The 23,384-nt window shown below is 41.3% G+C and overlaps 1 protein-coding gene across 2 annotated transcripts in view; it reads left to right on the forward strand.

The window, feature by feature from the left end:
* Window positions 1-23,384, forward strand: part of shroom4 (shroom family member 4) — a 101,651-nt gene that overhangs the window by 62,363 nt on the left and 15,904 nt on the right. The window contains exons 1-3 of one of the 2 annotated variants that reach the window (XM_076881629.1): window positions 4,584-5,002; window positions 9,496-9,720; window positions 17,285-20,174. In XM_076881629.1, coding sequence (XP_076737744.1) covers window positions 9,668-9,720; window positions 17,285-20,174 — 2,943 coding nt within the window. In that variant the 5' untranslated portion in view covers window positions 4,584-5,002; window positions 9,496-9,667. Of the gene's footprint in view, window positions 1-4,583; window positions 5,003-9,495; window positions 9,721-17,284; window positions 20,175-23,384 lie in introns of those variants that run through there. The other variant, XM_004573759.5, reaches the window with a different exon arrangement.

A 23,384-nucleotide genomic window follows, 5' to 3' on the forward strand; every position in this document is an offset into this window, starting at 1 on the left:
GCGTAAGCTAGCGCAATAATTTGTTTTGCATATGAAACCGGAGGAGTTGTACTTACATCTTATGCCATCAGCTTGTCCTAGGTCACGGTTTCCTTCCACATAAAGCTTTGCAAATATTGCATAAAAAGCGCTTGCAGGAACAAAAACATAATATTCCAGAAACACGCTTTGCCGATCCGATCAGCTGTTCGTAACACTTCCCACAGTGAAAAAGACGTCAACTATCGCATGTCCGCCATTTCCTGTCCGAAACAGGAAGTGATGTCATTTTCGCAGAAAATGTAGTTTTTTACTTGTAGGCCTTAAAAGCCTATACTGGTGTTCTTATAAGTCATGTTTGACTCTATACTTTTCTGAATAGTTTCTGTGATGCTTAGAACTCGAATTGCACTGCTGGAAATAGTTTATTTTGATGCACATGCTGTTTTCTTTGCAAATTTGCATCATAGGATTGTTTTTTGTTTTTCCTGCAGTATATAAAAATTGCTGTATCTCCAAAATAAAACTATGAAGACACTCAAAATAAATTTCCTGTGGTGGGAAACTATTTTTTGCAACTTTTTTGTATTTAAAGTTTTGAGGGATAAACCTCTTAAATTTCCCCAAGTAGAAATATATGTAAAAAAAACAAAAACGATTTTCAATTTTTTTGTAGTTTATTGCACTTTCTTGCAATTAATGTAGTTACTATGCACTTAATGCATACATATTATTAAAATATGGGCTATAACAGTTGTGTTGATGTATAGCAACTTGAAATGCTCCCAAAAATGGCACTACAGCATGTAAAAAAAATAATATAAGCTCTGGCGGACTTGGTTCTATAGTAGGTCTTAAAGGGTTAAATAAATATTGTCAAATAATCGAGATCTCAATTTCACTGAAAATAATCGTGATTATCATTTTTGCCATAATCGAGCAGCCCTAGTTACCAGTCAAAACGAAGTTGCATCATATGAAAGGTCTCCTTCTTACCTACATTCTGACACTAGACTCATCTTGATTCCTTCTGTGTTAAAATAATTTTCTAATGTAGTTCTAACAACAGGAGGCACTGATTACTTAAAAAAATTGAATTAACCAGTAAAATTAGATATTGGTATTCTGTTGTATTGAACATATTATCTTATTTGCTGTAAAAAAAATCCTTGCTGGGGGTTTTATTTTTAATCTAACTGTGCTTTTATCTTGTGAGTCAAAAAGTTAATTTCAGACTCAGCACGCACACAATCGAAGGGATCAGCCAGTAACAAACAGCACATTGTGCTGCAGAGGCTAAAGTGGACTTCACCCTTCCTGCCATCAGCCTCTGGTATGGGCCTAGTCTCACTGTACTGATTACCTGGTATGCGAAAGCTGTGTGTGTATGTGTGTGTTTAACCCTTTGGAATTAGCCTGCATGTTTGCATGCGTGTGTCTACACAGTAAATGCATGCCTACGAGCGGGTACCAGTCAGAAATCCATAATCAATGGTGATGAGGGGCTGCAAGGCAAACAAACAAGGGTCTGATTGCATGCAGACACACACAAGAGAGACCCATTAAGCAAACAAATAGATTCTTATCATGCGAACACAAAGGGGATAGAGGGGAGGAGGTGAGCTTGTTTAAGGCTTTCTAGCATAGTTGACCCTTGACCCTGACGGAGCAGACAGGGAATGTAAGGAATCTCCCCACATGCATGTACACAGTGTGCTTTCCGTGGGGTCTGCAGGAGATATACGTCTCCAGGAAGTCCTTTGAAGCCCACAGAGGGCCTCATGTTATTAAGTATCAGCGGTTGTGTGCTTGGTTAAACTTTAACACCGTTCATGCTGGACACTCACCTCTTGCTGTTTGCTCTGCAAGCTTCATGTCTGGTCAGTATTGAGGGGATAGTGACATTGATACACTTTTAGCTAAGGTGAATTTACCCTCTGAAGAAAAAAAACAAAAGACTCTTTTATAAAAGGTGCAAATAGTCACAGTGACCACTGGTTCCTGTTTTTGAAGCCTGGATCTGAGTGCCATCTTAGACTTTGGATATCAAACATAAAAAGTGAGCGATACTGCATGCTCAAAAGGTATAGATTTGTCAATCACAAAATAGACCCAGTGTTTCTCAGTGTTTGGCACTCACCAAATAGGTTTTGTGCTCACACCAAAAGGAAATTTTAACCATTTGCTTCTGTGAGGTTTAATGTACGCAGGCATAAAGCACATTATTGTTGTTTATCAAATGGCTGGAAATAACAGGAAAACGGTGACTAAGTAAGGTAACGAAGACTCGTTATGCTAAGCAAATGTAGACCAATCAACTTAAGTACTTACCTTAAGTGAAAGTATTCACCTTCCAAAGACTTACTCTGAACCAGTAAAAAGCCTGATTTTACTCTAAATTGGACCATAATTTTCAAAATCAACATCATACCACGTTAAACAAGTCTTGAAGCTGTGACTGGGGACCGCAAAGTCACAAGGAAACTGTTTACTGAGGTCATAAATCATGTGAGAAGCACAATCATTTCCCCATAGACATCTATATAGTCAGACTTGATTGTGCAGCCACACTGGTTGCCCCCTATGGGTCATCAAGAAGAATGCAGATTTGAGGCTGAGTTTACCCTCTGAAAGATCATCTTTATATAAACTTCGTGGGTGTTTGGCTTGGTTCACCTGTTACTGGAATCAATGGATGATCATAATTTCTTTAAGCGTGCCTTGGTGGTCTGTTGCTGCGCAGAGCAAACAATCCAACAGTTTTACGTTTTGACTGCAGGTTAGTTAAGTTTTCCTCACAGTATCTGTAAGAAAAAGTTATGAAACCCTCATAAATATAGCTTTCTACATCTCTCTTATCCAACACTGTTTTCATTCAAACAACTGGGCGAAATTTTCTCCCCAAATCTAAATTGGTTTAAAATGAAAAAATGTCCACTCTGACCCACAAGCTGCATTGAACCTGAAACTTGAGTAATCAGTTGATAGATTAATCTGAAAAAACTTGTTGGAGGATAAATCAGTTTAGTTTTTTTTTTTTTTTTTTTAAAGAAAGGAAAATCCAGACATTTTCTGGCCTCAGCTTCTTAAAGGCAACCACTGTAATTTTAACATCTGCTTAACATCTGGTTTTTGGACTGTTTATGCAATTCAAAGAACCTATCAGAAGTTTTTCTGGCTTCTTTTGTGAATTCGGGATTTTCCAACATTTTATAATCTAATTGAAAAAGGAATTTTGGTATCATCATCATCATTAGCTTTAGTTTAAAAGTATTTCAGCTGTTATGTTATGTGGATTTTCAGTTGTGTATTTTAAGTATAAATGGTCTTTCATGCTTTCCTCTAGAAGTGCATGGTTGAGAGTTGACATGAAATGAACGATAAGGCAGTACATTAACGACATGCATGGTAAGTTCCCAGCTAGAGTCTAAACTGGGAATGCCGTGATGGGATTTTTATGTGGTTGTTGCTTTTTTTCCTTCTAACAACACTTGATTATAATTTAAGCTACTAGAAGCCTACTGGGAACAGTTAGGTTTGTTTCTTGTTCTGTTTTTTTAGTATATCCAAAACCCACTCTCCAAAAAGAATCATCATAAGTAAATTTTATTTATATAACATTAAAAATTAAAAACCAATGTGCTTTAAATGAAAAAAAACAAACAGTGTATGAAGATATGATTGCAATGCATTTGTTGTTGTTGTAACCCATTTATACATACTGTAGCAAATTGTAAATACTCGTATTAAAATGTAACTTAAAAATTACATTTTAAATTTATTAGGTACAACTTATTACAGCTTATCTAAGTGTGTGTCTGAGACAGCTGTACTCGGCTCTCTGCTTGTAGTTCTCCCAGAAGTTCTTTTAGCAATCACAGTTTAAGGTGAAACTAACATTGAATGAGTTTGTTCTTTTACAAAGGGGCAAAATTGCACCACTGCAATGGAAAAGGGTGCAAACCACAAGACAAAACTAAACCTTCGAGATCATAATGCCCCCCCCCTGTTTCGTGAATCACTGGGAGCCAACATTGAGACAGAGGCTAGAATTTGACCAGTTTTTTTTCCTCCTGCCCGCTGCTCTGTCCTTTGAGCAACACTAGCGCACAAAGTTTGAATTGCAAAGGATAATATTTCTTATCAGTAGCACAGTGTTTTCTCTACTGTCCATCCATCACCACCACTCATTGTGTTTGTCTATAATTATTCTGCAGACCTCTCCATCCTCTACTACGTTCCCTTTCCTTCACCACATTTTGTTTTTCTCATCTCTCTGCCAAAGTGTAACCCCCCCCCCCCCCCCCCCCCCCATGTCTCTCCAGCACTCTGCTGTCTTTACTCTTTCGATGTCTTTTTCATGCTCTGCAAACACACGTGTGCACGAACACACACACACACACACACACACACACACAAGGAGGAAGTACCTCTGAACACCCCCGTCAGACAATAACAGTGTGGAACTCTGGGTATTATTCTAGCAGCCGTGCGCTACTTTATCTGCCCTCCACAATACTTCCTCCCTCACTGACTCACACATCCTGCCTGAGAGGGGGCGAGAGAGGCAGGGAAAGAATGACATGGGAGAGAGAGAGGCAAGGAGAGGGAGAGGGAGGGAAGTAAGGAGAGAAATGCAGAATACAGGAGGGAGTAATAGTCATGTTTTGTCTTCCAGCAAGAGGAGCAAGGGAGGAAGTAAAGAGGAAAAGGAGGGAGAGGGGAGATGAGGCTTGTCGGTTGGTTTTTCCCTCCTGGTCAGAACCTGCCACCTACTTTACCTCCTCAGATGGACAACAAGCTCTCTGGCTTGAACTCCACTTTCAAGTCACACATCGACTCTTATCAGACCTCAGCTGGCTTGAGGACGAATTTCTTTCCAAATTGTGACCATAAAAGCAAGAGAGTGTTGTGTATGGGACTTAAAGCAGCAGAGTGTCTTTGAACTTGAACTGTGGCTGTCAGGGAAGCTGTGAAGAGACCCGATCAGTTTGACAGTGGACGCTTCAGCTTGGGGAGTCTGGTAAGTTTGACAGCCTTTGTGCAACATTATTTTCAAACTTACGAGGAATAATCTGGACATTTGCATCCTCTGGCTCATTTTAAAATCACAGCTTCTTGTCGCTGTGAATCTTTAAAGAAACTGAATCCGTCCTGTCTCCAAAGCAAAGTGTCTTCAGTCAGTTTCAGTCCTTACTTGTTTGTCCAGCCGCCTTTCTGGCATTCGGTCTGTACTGTATTGAGACAGTGTGTGTGACTGAGATTATGCGCTGTGACCTTTGTGGTATCAGTCAGCTGTTGCCGTTGCTGACCATTAAGTGGGACATTCCAGCAGATCCTCTAATAGAGGCTCATTCAGAGTTGAGAATTTATAATTTCTCGGCCTTTGACTGCTGTCGCCAGCTTGTGTCTTCTTCTCGTCTCCTTGCCACTTCTCTCATTCCATCCAGCTCTTCTATTTAAGATCCTAAAAAACCTGCATAACTCCCAGAGAATACATGTTGAAGTAGAAGCTCGCTACGTAGAGCCAACGTGATTGAATTTCCCAATTGGTTGCGGTCAAAACGGAACAATTATCATCTCTTATCTCATTAACTTTGACTCCACGTCAAGGACAAGCTGCTGTTCAGGGTGTGCCAGGGAATTATTTGAAAAATGTGCTTCATGTGATTCCTCTTTGCTTGTTGTTGCCAGTTGGGGGACAGGTAGCCAATTGGGTTACAGTGTCAGGAACAGGAAAGTGGGAGTTCTGTGGATTTATTATTAAGCCTGTTTCGTTGATCCAGATCTTTCAGTCACCGTGGTTAAAAGGACAGTAAGAGCCGGGTCCTTTGTGTGTTTCCTGTTTTTCATAAATAAAAGAGTCCCTGTGGATGTTACTATAATAATGTTACTATAATGTAGTACAGATCTTCAACAGTTTTGAGTAAAATAGGTTAAAGTTCTTGCCTCTTTTTTTTTTTTTTTTTTTTTTTTTTTTTTTTTTTTTTTTTGCCAAAAAGTCCAAATAACAAAAAATTAAACAGTTTTAAGCAGGGAAACCGGTTCTTTCACTGGGACTTTTTGTTCACTTCCTGGGTAGCTGTTTTTCTTATGGTGAGTTTCTTGCTGTAGCATGTATATACAGTATATATATACCCTTAGATTTTCCCTGCTGTTTTTTTTTTGTGCATTCCCTTACATCCATTCCAATAGTTCAGAAACTAACCCTCCAGGAAATAGAGCAAGATTACCCATAATTCTGTGAAGCTGCAAGAAAGCATCTGAGAATGAACAGGGGAACTCAATGGATATGCAACTGGCCAATCATGGTCATTGTTGGCTGCATTGATGCGACATGTAGATTTCTATGGAGGTCCATGTCAGATTAGGATGTAGGGCTTCCTAAGAGTTTTCAGTTATAAGAGACCTACGGTGTACATTTAACACTAATGTTTTAGTCCTTTGTGAGTTGTTTCATTTTTTCGTAACTGACATAAACACAGCTTTTAATTTAAACCCTATGTTTTAATAATTGGTTTAGGAAACTTGAACTAAACACAGTCTTCTTCATTTTAAATAATCTTTGACCAAAAATTTTCGTAACAGCTTTGACCCTTTTCTACCACTGTAACATTATCAGAAGAAGTACTTGTTATTGCCCTGTGATCGGGATTAGAGGGTAAAGGAGGCTGTGCTTTAACCTCCTAAGACCTGAACTCTTCCACGGCATGCATTTTTAATTTCTCTGTGATATTTGAACATATTGGAACCTGATGAATGTAAAAACAAAGAATTTGCAGATTTTTTTTTTTAACCTGATTTTTGTTTCTAAGAAAAATAAGAGCCACATATGAGGATATTCATTTAAAATTTCGATAGAACAGTAGCGGTATAATGTGCTCGTAAGTGGATATCAGGCCGTTGTAGTCAAAATTGAGTATTTTGGTCTAAATAACCCAAAATGTGATGTTCACATGTGTGGACGCCAGGAGGTTAATGGCGGCTTTTCCAAAGCTGTAGAATAGCCTCACGGTCAGTTTCTATGCTGCATGGAGACTTACAGAAATTATTCAAACATATGTTTTCTGTGGTTTTTTTGTTTGTTTATTATTTTATTAGCTGAGATTTATTTTTTTAATAATACTTTATTAGTCATTCATCCAAGTTTTCGTACTGTGAAACTTTCTGTTTTGGTTTTGTTTTAAGCTGTACAGCACTTTAGTCAAGTTTGTAAGAACACTTATGTATTCCTATGTTGGAGGTGCAGCTCTTCATGCTGTAAATCCCCTAATTTGATCACTGCTGCCCTCTTGGCTGCTGCTCTCAGCCTTTTGAAAACGCACTGATTGGCTTTGTGGTTTTGGAGAGCTTTTCCCTTGTCCCCTGCATTGCTGCACAACAGCAGATCAGCGCTCTGTTTTCTTTTAAGCTACGAGTCGGCACATTTTTCCTTTCTTTTTTACCCTTTGTCGTGCACACCATCTCCATCTGACTTTGGCATTACTACATTTGATTTTTCACAGTAATCAATCTCTGGAAAGCTAAACTTGGAGAAACTGAGGAGGTGGCAGTGAGAAATGGGGGGGGGGGGGGGGGGGGGGGGTCTGTCAATGTTTGTATTTTGTTCAATAATGGTATTTTGTCTGGTCAAGTTTAGATAGTTCCCACACATAGTGCAGCATACACGTAGGAGCGTAGACGCATATACGCAGGCTCTGCATAAACTTTCTCAGGGGATAATTTAAGGACATTGTCAGCAGAGTTGAACAATCAGCGGGTTCAGATAGAAATCCCTCTTAAGGAGCCAGAATCAGGAAACTGGAGTGTTTATTTTGGAAATGGGTCTCCTGCCCCTGCTTTATCATAAACAATAATATGCAAAAATGGTCCTTTCCTTTCCCTCTTGGTGCCAGGATCTGCATTCTTCTCCCAAAACTGTACTTCCCTATGTTTTTCCAAAATAGTCTAATTTTACATTTTTTGTACTTTGTGCTTGATGACCTTAATAGTCCTCTCATTGGAGTGTTGTTTGGAATTAAACTTTGGCCCTTTTTTGTCATAATTATCCACCATGTCATCCAGTTGGTATTTCGGGTGTTTTCAAACTCACTTTTAAACCTTTTGGGACAAGTCAAGCTCTCGGGTCAAAGGATTAAATGCCAGTCAAGGTTGAAGTGTATTTGAAATTGGAGCGAGCCAGTTTTGTGAAATTTTAGGTTAATTGAGTTGTTATTTGACTGATGATGGCATTTTTCAATGAGTAGGTAAAAGAAAATGTCAAGTCAAACAAGCAGAGTCAAAGTCAGTGGCAAAAAGTCAAAATGAAGTAAAATACAATAAAGAAAATCATTTCAAATTGAATTTTATGAGATTTTCTTTGATTTAAATATCCAAAAGCGTCCTTTTGGTTCCAAAAACTCTTCCTTTTTACTAAAGCTTATTAATTGTTATACTCTACATCTAAGATTTTTGCACCAGATACTTGAACCTTTTGTCTTTTTTAAAGTAAGTTTCTCACTGGGTGAAGTCTCTCAGCAAATTCCCAGCTTTTCTGACTTCAGTTTGATTCAAGCTCACACCTCTTAGTTCCTGTTCTCTATAGAGGAACTAGGAGTATGTTATTTCCATCCAGCAACAGTATTTCCAAGTCAGTGTTATTCTTAAAGATATGATTACCACCATAAAGGTCCATTCAAACTTGAGGAATGTAACATTTATAACTGCCTAGTCTTCTCACTCTTTTCTTCTGCTCAATCAGCCCATCTTGCAGTCTGTCTGCAGGGGGGCTGAGCTGAATCTGGCGAGCATATGTGATCGGAAGTCTGAACAAGGGACTTAGTGAATATCTTGGGATACACTGGAATGCCTGGCTTTAGATCAGACCGGAGGGCTTACTGTACACGTTAGATGAGTTTTTAATGGACATAGCGCTGAAGTCCAAACAGCTTGCGAGGAAGCAGTTTCCACAGGATTTAGGTTGGCACGGCGCTGCCGCTGTAGGCATACATTTTATGTGAGCTCTTACGATCCAAGACACTTAGGCTTGTGGTTGCAAACAAGCATGTCATCTTATACATTTTGCCTATATTAATCATATTCAGACATCCTGCTTAGAAGTGGTGGGTAAAAAGATCCCATAGACATGAAGTAGGTAGGAAAAAGGAAAACCGGCCCTATTAAAAACAAGGAAATCACATTAGTTGCCAGGGGAAAAGCATGTTTCACATTTATACAGACACACTGGAAGCATCCGGGCGGGAAATACAACACCACAGCCGCTTCTTTATGTTTGACCAAAATCTCAGGAGTCCCCTAAATTCAACTGGCCTGCAAGTGGTGCTAAAGGATGTTTCTGGATGTGTTTTAGTAGAAGAACGCAGTGTTCCTGTAATACAGGGACACTGCAGTAGGTACCATTGAACTGCTGGTAAATTGGCTATCGGGGCCGTTACTTTCCTCTCTGATCAGCTGATTGATTGATTAAACACTTGATTTTCACCTGTGTTTTTTTTGTTTTTGTTTTTGTCTCCACAGACGTAGTGTCCCTTTCATCAGGCCTCACTCCTGGCACCTGGCAAAGCTGTCGGAGCTGCCCTTCCCTCCCCCTCCCCCTCCCCCTCCCCCCCCGTCCCCTCCTCCAGCACCACCCTGCCTCCCCACTGCCGACTCCCCACCTCTCCCCCCTCCTCCACCCCCTCCACCTGCCATGCAGCTCCACCCCGGCCCTTACACACTACCCTGGCACACGACTGACAGCAGGTGAGCTAACGTGTGAACAAAGTTTTTATGTGTCTCGTAAGTAGGTGGTGCTGTTTATTTGCATTTTCCTGAGAGGTGGGTCCCTAATTTTTTCTGACAATTTTTCTAACCTTTAGGTTTCATTCAATAAAAGCCACCATAGAAAGGTGGGTTTTACTCAATGAAATCTTCCGAGCTCATGTAAAGTTCTGTTTGTGCTCTACAGGGGATTTTCTATGTTTGAATGCAGTTACATGATTATATCACTACAGGGAATTGCTTTCATAATTAAATTAATTATCGTAATGAATATATTAAATGTTGAAGCTTGCAGTTATGTAAAGCAGTAAAAGCCTTACTATTTTCAGTGATGTCTCACATATGTAGAATGTGAAAGTAGCAGGAGCTTTGTTTGTTTGCTTGAAAGATGATTTGAGCAATAAATCACTTGGTTTAATCAATATTTACATACTTTCGAAGTGTACTATATCGCTTAAGGTCGAGGTAGACATTCATCATACTGACTGATATTGTTGATAGTGACATTTGGCACTGGACTACATAAGTCTTTATAGCATGAAGCCTGTGAGCGTGATGTTTATGGGCCTCAGGGTTTCCAGTGGTGCACAAACCCAGTGGTCTGCTGGGTCCGAGCTGAGCCCCGTGAGGGAGTCAAGATGTTTTTTCAGATATAAGATACAACACAAGAGCGATTGTGTTCTAGCTCCATATTTTTAACATTGGATTCGGGTTTGGAATAGATCCTATAGTGAGCCTTAGTGCAGAGCCTCAGTTCATCATCTAGCTGAAATAAGCTGTTTTAGCACCTTTGTCTTGAAACTAACTTTCTTCTGATTGGCTCAAAGAAAGGGTTGAAAGCAAGTGGGAGGGGCTTTTGTATTTTAGATTAGATTAGATAGATTAGATAAAACTGTATTAATCCCTTGGGTGGATTCCTCCGGGAAATTCAGTTTCCTGAGCAGACAGACGTTGCATGTTACAGAGTTGGAATACCAAATAAAGGGTATTGCTCCATATTTTTTGACATCATATGGAGCCAAGAATAGAAAAACAAACTGTGCAGTGGCACAACATGCAACGCACACAAAAAATGGCAGGTGTAAAATGGGCCTAAGCGACTGAAGAGGTCGGAGATATTCACCTTGTTTCCCTAATGACTATTAATGATAATAGACCTTTTACCGATAAGGTTTATGCAAGATGTTTTGACGTAGTCTTGACGCAGTGTGTTTCAGATGATCTCCATGTAAAGCTGTTGTTTATATGGTGCGCTCAGTGATATCTCTGATTTTAAGGTTCTTTTGGGATTCGTTTTTCTCCTGGCTTTAATTTGTCGCTTCCTCACTGAGGGGAAGAGTAATTACAAGCTGGGGAATATAAGATGAGCATCTTCATCTGAATTACAGCAAATCAGGTTTTGCTGCTCCACCAAAAACATCATACTTTATATTAGTCATACAGTATGATCCCATTATTTGCAAGTCCCCACCTGGGATTTAAAAGAAAAAAAATTGGTCCCTGTGACTCTGACTGTGCCCCTAAAGCCAACAATTGCCAGGAAGCAGGTGACATCACTGTTTTAATGTCAACATGGCCCACACAGGAAGCAGGTCTATTTTTGGCTTCTATTTAAACATTCCAAAGCAATAACCAATCAGATCTCTCTGGTGACCAGCTCTTTGTTCGTCTGCTCGTGGGGGACAAGATGTTTTCTGCTGCGGTGGCAAATCCATTCAGAGCCCTCGGGGTTTTTAAAAGTGAAAGGGATGCAACAACAAATTCAGATGGATTTTGTTTTGTTATTTGGCCTTCTGCAGTTAATAGTTGCAGTTTAAATCAAGAAGTTTTAAGAAAGATGTAGAATAACACTAAAATGGGGTGGAGTGGAAATTGGTTTAAGTAATTCACCTTTCCAGTTGAGATGTTGATGAAAAGCAGAGTTTTTAAAAAGTGGTGGTGTACACTTGAGTTTTGGACACCAAACATTTGAATGCTTCATGAAAGAGTCACACTTTTTCCAGTGTGGTCTTTTTCACAGCGACTAATCCAAATCACACAGCAACGCATTAATGGCTAACCTTGTTTTGCTGATGGGTTTATCTCAGACGCCCTCTCGGCGGAAGTTTGGTGTGTTTTCAGTATCATATCTTCCTGCCATGTGGTGTAATTAATCTGTACCAATTACAGATCTTCAGACAGCAATTGCTCATTGAGCCATGAGATAGTAGATAATTATGTCATTAAGCCCAGCTTTGCTAAACCTCTAAATTGTGGAAGTATTCAGGTTTCTTTTTTTTACTACTAAGTCATAAAAGTCCTGTATGACTCCATTCAAAATTACTTCTAAATTAAATCCCACTTTTCATGGATTTGATGTTGAACTTATCTGGCTAAATTAAAACATGAGAAACATGGTGCTGAATGACCTTAAACTCACTGAATTCAATATCTACAGCATCATTTTAAAACAGCCAGCCCCAAAAACATCCACAGATTCCCTTTTTCTTTTAAAAGAATCACAGTTTGCTGTCATTTTAGGTTAGCATAAAACATGTCTTAATATGGACTCCAGGATGACAATTTTGCAATCATTAAAACTGAATATTTGAAGTCAGAATAAATGCCATCGTCTATAAAAGAATATAGATAATAATGATTTTTTTAAAATAGTGATTCTTTTAAGGAATGTCAGTACATTAAAAGACTTTTGAATGTTTCAAACTGGTTTAACTCTAAAATAAAACAAAAGACTAGGAAATTATTTACTATACCTGGCCACCCATTGGCCACCCATTGGCCACCCATTGGCCACCCGATGTTAAAACATGCAGCACAGACAGCTTTTTATCCATCATTTGGGATCTTGCAATGTTCAAACTCATGACAGAAAAGATTTGTTTGTGCACATAATTGGAATAATAAGTTAAACAGCAGTCCAGACTCATTAGTCATTCCCCTCCAAATTCATTAACATGAAGCTGCCTTTTGTTGAGTTTCTGGCCCTCTGACAGTGTTTTGCCCATGTGCCCATATAAAATATCAGGTGGGAGACCATTCTACATAAACTATATTCTTTGTAGTTTTGCAGACACGTGACAAGTCAATGTGATGTTTTCTGACATATAGATATCATGGTGCTCATGCTGACAATGTGGGATTAAGTGACTAAGGTCCCACTTACACAGGCCTAGAGACTAATCCATGACCATCAGGCAACCAAGAGAGAAAAACTAGTGTTCCCTGATCGGCTGTGAGTGGTTTCCAGAGGTTGATTGCAGTCGATGGGATTGCTCAAGTCCCAGCCACACAGATTTTCAGACCAGTCAGTGACCCCCTGGCAACCACCTGTCACTAGGGAAAAACATGTGTCACCCAACTGGTTGGCAGACCTTCTTGTGACTATTTGATTGCTAACATATTGCTGTGATCATAGTTTGAATTTTCACCCAGCGAGAGCCAGAAACCCCCAGGAACCACTGCCATCCAGTTGGGGACTACACATTTTTTCCCCATCAACTGCTGGGTGCAGCACATCCAATATGGTGGCCAGCTGTCAAGCAGCATGTGTAAATGACTAATTACTTAGTGAAAGTGCTACTTTTTATTGAAAATTTCCCAAATCAATGAGTATTACTTCCGCTCTGAGTCTAGCTATGAGATTTTTTTTTCTGCTACTGTAATACATCAGTGACAAATAATTGAATCGGATAGTCAGGTTGAATAAAACTCTTTGTATTAGAGTATGATCTCACCAAGCTACTCACAGTAAAAATAGCCTTTATGTCTTTGTCAGTTGTTCTCCTTTTGATAGCAATCAGTGATCTAACGTACCACTGTTTTAATAGTCCCACATTATGTGTGCGTGTGTGTGTTAGTGTGCGTGGGGGGTTCTTATTCCCACAGTTCTCCCGCCTGATCTCATCAGTCGGATGAGGAGGCAGCTCCCGGCATAACTCTGGACAATGTCGTGTGACTCCCAGAAAATGTGGACAAAGAGAGGAAGACGTTCAATAAACTGTGTTTGTGTGAAGGAGAGTACATTTTGTACAGTCCGTGTGTGTGTGTGTGTGTGTGTGTGTGTGTGTGTGTGTGTGTGTGTGTGTGTGTGTGTGTGTGTGTGTGTGTTTTATTTTTGCTCTAACCATGTGTAAGCAATAAGTAAAGTAGGGATAAAATATCTCCAGCTTTCACAGGAGTGTGTATGCCTTTTGTAACTCTCACATCGTGCGTTTGTGTATTTGTGCTGGTGCGTCTTCGTCAAACCTCACACTCACATGTTCCACATTGCGTCTGATTGGGCAGGAGTGACTGTCATTTCCTCTCCAGCTCCCGTCTCATTTCCTCTCTTCCTCTCTCTGTCACCCAGGTCAAACTTATACAGAAGCCTCTCCTCTCCCATCCATTGCTCACTTCCCTCAAAGACTGTTTTCTCATGCAGATAATGAAGCGTACTTTCCACCCTGCCAGTCAGAGTATTGTATCTCACTGTTTTACACCCGTGATCTTATTGAGCGATTTATGTACTTATATTGCACCACTCCCAGGGCTCCCATTTATGTCATTCTAGTACTGAACGCTTGAGACTGACGAACATGCCTGAACATGTCTGGATGGACACTAGAGAAACTGCAATGTTGGCATTTCCATGTTTGCTTTATTTTGCAGAGCTGTTGTTTGCTGCTTCAGCTTAATGGTGGTTTCATAGCATTTTCACATAACACATGAAAGATCTTTGGTTTGAACCTGGGAGCTGGCACAGATCCCTGCATCAGAAATGGCTTCTGGTGTAAAAGTCTATCAAACCAAATATTCAGTTCAATTGAATTTTATTTATATGGCACAGTAGCACAGTTCCCTCAAGGCATTGTTTGGATCCGCATATCCAGATATGCAGCTCTAAACAACTTCTGTTATACAGCATATTAATGAGTTAAAGGTCACTAATTTTATTATTGACTTTAAAGTCTTGACTTTATTACCCCATGATCATTATATAAAGGACATAAATTCCTCTTCATGTTCCAAAAGCCAGTGAAGTTTTAAGAGTTGGCTCATATAATTCTTACATTATCCAGCCATACTGGAAAACGGTAGCTGTCAAACACAGAAACATTGCTTGTCTAATGTGAGAGACACCATGTACATAGAGCCTACTGGTAAGAGCATGGAAAGGAAAATGACCTATATGCGTACTACAAATCATCAAAACATTGGAATACATGAGCATAAAACTTGTATTTAGCGTAAAAGAGTAAGTTGAGGTTGAATAGTTTACAACTGACGTTTCTGAAGCAAAGAATTGTAAACCATAAATACCACAAGCAGCAGCCTGGAGATAGTCTGCTGGTTGTCTTGCCCATGTTGGTTTGAGATCAAAGTCCTTCAGAAATTTCTGTCTCCTGTAACCCCTCCTCTGTCTCCTTGACAACTTTCCCCATTGTTTGAATAAGACACCAAAGAAATAACAAAAGGGTGAGTGACCACTCTCTCCTCTTTACAGGAAAAAGAAATACCACAATAAAAATGCCTGCAGGTTTTTATTGGAGCCTTTATGGCACTGGATTTGAACCAAGCGCATGAACACTGGGTGCCCTCAAAGCCCGCTTGATAAGACAATATGTACGAAGTGTATTTTTCTATCTTTGCTGCCTAACCTCTCCTTTTGCTCCCTGTTATTCTGTCTCGTGTGGTTTTCTCCACGAAGTTGAGATGGTTGGGAATTCTTTTGTTCTTTTTTCCTCTGTGTCATTTGGGGGAAACGGGGTCATTTTTTGGCCTAATAAACAGTCGAAACTACAAGGGGGGCCAAAGAGCTCGAGAGGATGATGTGTAACATGGGTCACAGGTCAAATTCAAACCCAACATTGCGGTTGAGTGGCGGGTAGTTGAGTCCATTGAGCAACATTTGATATACAGTACATATGACATTTATTGCATGTCTGTCTGCCCTAGAAGGGATACCTCATCTGTTTCTCATCTGCCTTTTTTTCTCTCTTGATTCAGCTGGGGGAGTATTTTTTTTCTTATCTAAATCAAATGTGCTAGGATAGATTATGTTGTACAGACGCTTCTCTTTTTTGGCTATATATATAGTTATTAGAAAGTAAAATGTTTTTTAAAAGCTATATATATATGTGTGTGTGTGGGGGGGGGGGGGGGTAAATATTGTGCATTTGATGTAAAGAAGTTGGGACAGGGTAGGACAAAAATTGGAAGAAAGGAATGAAGGAGGAAGATGAAAAAGGATAAGAGGAATCAAGGAATGACTTAGACATTTTGACTGTAGGCAGCGTGAGTTGATGAGGAGGAAATCCCTCTCTGCCTAAAGAGGCTTCCTCCGAGGGGCTTTAAAACGCATGGGGCTGCCGTGGATCTTCAGCTCACCACTGATAGAAAACAGATCCACCAGCTGTTCAGTGGAAATGTTGTATGGATGGGATGTGAAGGGCGGGGTAATCGAAACTTGCAGTATGAAAATTAAAGATGACTTAGTATATGTAGCTTTTAAAGGCATTAACTGTCTTGTCAGTCAAGAAGTAACATCATAGTGTTCTGGAAACCACATGAAGTTGCTTAGAGAACATTAAAATTTACTTTGATTTTGATACTGTATTGACTTTCCTCCGCCTTTCCCTGCAGTTGTTACAGTCCAGCTCCCCAGCAAAAACCTTTAAACTACTTTAAATGAAGCTGGTAGGGTCAACCCATCCAGGGTTAGAGTAAATGAGGTCATTTTTGTGTGTTGGAAAACCCAAAGGGTAAAGTTTTTAATCTAGTAAAAATTCCTAAAACAGGAGTGAATGTTAATCCCAACCTAATCTTTAGATGAGTCGCCAATTACGTGTTGGATGTGAATTGTTCGATAATTAATAATGGCAAGTAGCTTAACCCTAAATCCATAATGCTGTTTAACTATGCTAATCAAAGAATAGTTGAACAGTTCCCCAAAACTCAATAATACCAATAAAACTACCTCTGAAGTCTTTAGTGGTAATGACCCCAAGCCCTAGATTTAACCCCACCCCTAACCCTATAACCCCACCCACACGTACATCGATATTTTGGCGCACGTGTTTTGTGTACATTTCTGCAGGCACTGCGGAAGAGGTGGCATGTATCTAATCAGCAGCAATGGCAACATCTGGGCCCATTGCATACACCACTGATCATATTGACTACACACGCAGGGTTAATTTTGCTTTTAAAACTAAAACAAAGCTGCATTTTAATTGGCCATTGAGTGCGTTTCTCTTTTTGTCTTTATCAGACTGTGTGCAGTGTTACTGCTTTATGGTTAGGGTTATATTTTTACTTGTTATTTTGCCATAATCTTGACAGCACCTTAAACTGGTGAATAGAGATATTTTTCAAAATGAACACAGAAAAGTCCTTGTTTTTAAAAAAAAAATACCTTCTGGAAGAAATCTGGATAGTTTTTGATGTGTTGTCCAAAGATCAAGTTGGCGTTTGTTTGCTTATTTAGTCTGCAAAATAACCCAAAGCACCACCCTTGTCTGTTTTTGAAATATTTCGTTTGACCTTCTGCATCTCCATCTCTCTGCAGTGATTTGTCCATGCAGTGGAGTCAGCTGTCCAGACCTTACTCCTCCACTGACCGAAGCAGCTCCCTGGGCTCCATGGAGAGCTTGGACACACCTGCACCCACCACGCAGCCATACTCCGACTCCCATAATTCACCAGTCGATCCCACCCTCTTCAACAATAAGAGAGACTCTGCCTACAGCTCCTTCTCCGCCAGCTCAAACACATCTGACTACGCGACAGTCCCTCTGAGACCCGGTGAAGCCAACTCAATGGATAACCTCTTGTCTTGTCAAGGCTACCCTGTTAGAGACACCTCAACCCTTTGCGAGTCACCTAGTGAGGGCAAAGATGAGGCACCGCTGATCACACAAAAGTCCAGATCACTGACTAGGCCGAGACCAAGGCCCATCGAGGTAAAAGAGAGACCCTCGTCCTGCTGCTATGAGCAGGAACGGAGGGGTGGAGGCTTTGAGATTCTAAGAAATGGAGAAACAGGAATGGAAAGAAAAAGGAACCCTCCTCAGCCTCCAACCAGAAAAGATAGTTTTAGGGCAACCCGGAGTCATCCCAATTCCACCAACCCACGTTGTGCTTCTGCTCCTATTGAAAGTTCTGGTGTTTCTTCTTATTATGAAGAAAACAAGCTCTCACTTAATCTTGAATCAGGAATGCATAATGGCTTCCCTGCACCAGGAGGAGGTCAAAGTGGGAATTTCGAGAAGGATACTTTAGATACACACTGTATCCAGACGGAAAATATTAGATTTATAAAATGTGACACTAGTGCTCATAAAGACTACAACTCAGAGAGCACCTCAGAAAACCTCTCTGAACCACTGACAACTTCCTTAAATCCCAACCTCCACTCTGATTCTGACACCTTGCCTGCAGAAGCCTCCACCGAGGTTCAAGAGCAGTCCTGCATCTCCCACACTCAGACCAAGCACTGCTCTACTGTGCTACACAGGCACAGCGCTCCCGAGAAGCTCCTTGCTACACAACTTCAATTGCTGCAGTTTAACAGTGACAGCCCTTCTGTGGAACCATGCAGTCTATCAAACCCTTCTGAGCCCTCTTTGTCTCCCTGCAGCAGCCAGTGGTCCCCTTCATCACTTCAGCCAATGAGTGAACACCAAGAAGCTTCTCAAAACCACCTTCATGCCACGTCAAACAAATGGGGAGGTAGCCGATGCTCAACCCCAGGATCTGTGTTCTTCGAAGGAGATGGAGATGACAAAGATTCAAGAGAGAGGCTGAATGTGAATGGCGGTTCTCTCACACCGGATCAGCATCACGTGCCATGGGGTCGCTCTGTGAGTGTGCCAGGGGAGAGCACAGGATCATCAGCACAGGAAAGACTGAGCTCTGAGCAGATGCTTGAGCGGGACTTTGAGCCTCTTAGTGCTGCTGCAAGTATGGATACCTTACTGGATGAGCAAAGAGCAGTGGACAGAGGAAAAGGTGAAGAAAAAAAACAAGAAGTTGTAGAAGGTGAGGCAAGTGCAAAAAAGTCCAACCCTTCCAGGAACCATCGAAGGAACCGCCGGCGAAGCGAGAGATTTGCCACCAACCTGCGCAATGAGATTCAGAGGAAAAAGGCCCAGCTTCAGCGCAGTCGAGGTCCAGGAGGGTTACTGTGTAGTAGAGAAACTGTCCAGGAGGAGGATCCAGATGTCAATGAGGAGGGAGATGCAGAACAGCCAGCCCAGGAAGACGGTGCCAAGGCTACATTTGCCACTCCTTCTCTTCCCCAAGATTCCCAGACCTCAGAACCAGTCATACCATCAAACACCTCAAGTGAATCAGACCGTGATGTCTTAAAGACTCAGTCTCCATCCCTAACCTACCCTCAGAACAATAGTTTATCCAGATCTGTCCAAATTCTGGACCCAGGCGCCCCGAGTTTTGGTGTTGGCATCCGAGTTGTGGAGGAACCAGCTCCCGCTGGCAAGGCCCGCCGTTGGCGTTGGACACCTGAGCACAAACTCCAACCAGAACCTGATCAAGACAGACAGTGCAGAGTTTCCAATGAGAGCGTTTTAGGAGTAACAGGGTCTCGTCATGGAGTTTGTGCTTTCACCTCATCATCTACATCAACATACGGCCGCTCGTCTTCAGGTTCTCGAACCGAGGATTCTGATATCCTTCCGTTTGCAGATAGAATGAAGTTTTTTGAGCAAACGAGCAAGGGCGTGTCTGTTTCAAATGCCCTGGGGTCTATCCGGAGCACCAGAGGGGGAGAGCCTCCAAACCAAAGGAGATATTCCTATCAGGGGGGACCACAGGAAAGCTCCCTGCTTTCAAACACTGTGGAGGCCAGGAGGCAGTCTGTGAGTAACAGCAGGGAGAGGCGGAAAGAAAAGGAGAGGGAACAAGCGAGGGAAAGGGAGGAGAGGTTGAGGGAGCGAGAGGAGAGGCTAAGAGAAAGGGAGAAGCAGCAGGAAAAGGAAAGACAAGAGAGGGAACTGGAAATGGAGAGGGCAAGGATGAGGGAGATGGAGCGGGAGAGAGAGCGAGAGGAGCGGGTCCGACAGTGGGAAAGGGAAAGGGAGCTCGAGCTGGAAAGGGAAAAAGAAATGGAGAGAGCGAGAGAACGAGAGCGACTCCAAAATCAAAGAGAGAAAGAGCTTGAGAGAGAAAGAGAGAAGGAAAGGGAAGAAGACTGTCAGCTCACCTCTCATCAGGAGTTTTATCGTAGCTGTGGCTTCACAGTAAAAACTCAAGACTTCCAACAACACAAGGAGAACTTCCACAACTTCCAGCCCAAACCTCAGATATTCTCCCACAGCCAAACCCAGAGTCACGTCCCACGATCAGCTTTTTATCCAGTCAGCACCCCTTCCCAGCGACCAGAGAACCGACAAGCTCTGCCCCCGGGATTCTCAGCACAGAGTTACACATCTGCAGAGGTAAGAGGGATGCTCCAAGGGTCTACTCCATTTTTTTTACCTTGCCCCAACTAAGTGAGCAGGAAACATGGTAATACCCCAGATACGACTATACAATAGCATCAGCAAAGTAGAATTCGTTTACTGTCCCCTTTTAAAAACGAAACAACCCTCATTGACTTGTTCACTTCATATTTTGCCTCTGCCTCACCTGCAGTAACCCTACTACTAATGGTTGCTTTATGTTGTAAGGTGAAGACTCCAAAATATTAGAAAGAAACCCCAATTAAATTACCTCCATGAGCAAGCACTTGGCTACAGCGGCAAGGAAAAACTCCCTTTTAACAGGAAGAAACCCCAGCAAAGTTTCTACCTCCATATTTTAATTCTTGGCCTCTGTTAAAGGATCTCTGTGGGATTACAGTTTAAAATATAATAATGTAATATAATAATAGTAATAATAAGGTATAAAACATCTAATTTTCCTATAGGAAAATCACAGGTGAAACATTTAAGAGCAGTTGGAAATAAAATAAAAAAAATAAAAAATAACAACAACAATAATAACAATAATATTCATGAATAGCCAGGAAGTTGTTGTTTTTTTTTATTTCTTTGCACAATAATAATATGTAATACTTTTTTGATTGCTCTACTAACTCTTTTGTGTTGGTTTTATATGTGTAAAAGTACTGGCAGCAGCCAGTGAAACTCCTTCAAAGATTTTTTAAAAAACTTGACCTCTGACCTCAAGGTCAAGGTCACTGAAATTTAAACTCTTCTGAGATTTTTTATAATTACACCTATGTTATTATTTTCCGGATTCTAGGGTAATTTCCTTATGGGATTACCACATTCACATGATTTTCAGAAAACTTGACCTCTGACCTTGACCTTGAGATTCCTGCCCGTCACATGACATGTGCACCTAACCGTGGCAAAAGGTTAGTCTACAGCGCTGATTTTGTTTGTAGGGCTTTTTAAGGCCTTAAAAAAGCACCTTAGTTAACGTTTGAACTAAGCAAAACTGTTATTTTATGCTTGAGTAAGTTAAACCTCGCTTTAAAATAATGTTTAAAAATACTTATCTCAGTCAGTCAGACTTTATGATTTTTCGTTGGGTTGAATGCCAATTTATTTTTCTTTTTTGTGTAAAACACCTTTTTATGCATTCACAAGTGGCGCTCAAGCTAAACCATTGTTCGCCATAATTACCAATGAACTCATTTCTGTGTTAATGTTGCGTTATCATATTGAGGCGATGATCCTGAGAGGCAGCCTGCCTAAGTTGAATTACAGCCAGTGTTCCAGCAGCATTGAAACTTAGTACCTCTTTAGAGAGTGAAAAGTAAACTTTTCTGCTGGACCAAGCTGAGATGACCACCGGAGACCGAAAACTATCTCGCTCCTTTCAACCAGCACCACAAAGGGATCGAGTGGCCTCGCTTGGATGTTGGAGCTAAGCGGCCGCTCGGTCCAAGTGCTCCGCGGTTGAACAGTGGGTTTGAAGCCGAGCCTCTTATCCTGCATGCGGTCACAGTCTGAAATTCTCATTCAGCGGATTGTTGCAGCAGAACCTAGAGAGCGAGAGAACGAGCAGCGGCGGGACACTTGTGTCAGCGATAATAGCGGCATAGGGTTACATCTTTACCACAAATTGATCCGACTTAGGGGGGCACAGACCCTCGTCTGAACTTTTGCTTCTTCTGTGAACTCCTGCACATTCGTGCCCTCATCATTCGACACCAAGCAATCCACACTGACATTTGTTTTGGACTAAATGTACTTTGAGTTCAGCATATGTTTGGTTCAGGACACTTCTGTGAGGGTACGCCACACCAAGGCCTCCGGGGAGCCGTGAACCTCGGCCTCCTCCGTGTCGGCATTCTTCTCAAGTCAAAGGTTGCCGGTTAGATGCCACAGCGATAACCCCGTGTGTTTAACTCTGCCGCTGACAAGGTCCATTGTTTTTTAGTGGTAACAGATGTGCTGGATGGGTGATAAGGGGAAACCCTAATATCCAGGTGTCGGTGTGACGGTCAGCCTTAAAATTCACTCATTTCACACAGTTCCCTTTTGTATTGAGAAGTGAGGTTTATGCTGTCATTAAGGTGTGTGTGTGTGTGTCTGTGTGGTCATGTTTGTGTGTTTTGGATACAGGACGGAAACCAAAATCTTTGCAGCCGCTTTTATTATTTGTGGTCTGTCACTGAGTGAAAGGAGGCCGGCTGCGCCTTTAAATTCAATTGATGTTTTGCAAAATCAGATTCCTTTTTTTTCCTTCTAATTTTACCTCCCACATCATTACAAAAACACACAATGTACTCTTTGAAGCAATATATCCTTCCCCAAAGGCCATCAGTTGTTATTTATACTCAAAATGAAACAAATTCATGTTAATCACAGAGCTGGCAGCGGATTACGATCAGTTGGAAGACTTGACTTGGTTACGAAATAATTTTTAGATGAAGATGTCAATCCAGCCGTGTTTCCAGTAGAGATGGACCGATCCGATATTACGTATCGGTATCGGTCCGATACTGACCTAAATTACTGGATCGGATATCGGAGAAAAATAAAAAATGTAATCCGATCCATTAAATATCACGAAAGCACCTCACAAAACTTGCAACACGCCGTAACTCACCTCAGAACGTTAGCACGTTGGAGCAGTATGCATCACGTGATAGAGCAGCTGTGGCATGCGGGACCTGTCGGTGGTCTGGATAGCATTTGGAGCTTCGCTAGCAACCCGGCATTTCATCTCCGACAAAGTTATCCCCGAGAGAAGTAAAGCAAGTGTGTAAGTCCATCTCTGAATGTTTGTAAAGCATTCCTGCGTTAAGCTTAACAAGCGACTGCCTCTCGCTCTCCGGCTGCTACTTCAATCATGAAACTGCTTAACGATCAGCTGATCGGCTTTTCTGTTGCGAGTCCGTCTCTCTTGTTTGTTTTTGGCCCACTTTGCACCAGAAAGAGGAAACCAGCGGCTGAACAACAGCAGCACGTTTAAGCTTGATCAGCTGTTGTTAGAATGTATTTAATATTACTTTCTACTCCAGGATCTTTTTCTACGTAGCTGACGCTGGTAACTGTGCAGGGGCGGATCTAGCAAAGTTTAGCCAGGGGGGCCGATAGGGCATTAACAGGGAAAAGGGGGCACAAAGACATACTTTTCTTTCTTATTCTCATTTAAAATTTCTAGCTTTTAATAAGTAATTATCTGACACC

The sequence above is a fragment of the Maylandia zebra genome, linkage group LG3, assembly GCF_041146795.1.
Source record: "Maylandia zebra isolate NMK-2024a linkage group LG3, Mzebra_GT3a, whole genome shotgun sequence".
Classification (NCBI taxonomy): Eukaryota; Metazoa; Chordata; class Actinopteri; order Cichliformes; family Cichlidae; genus Maylandia; species Maylandia zebra.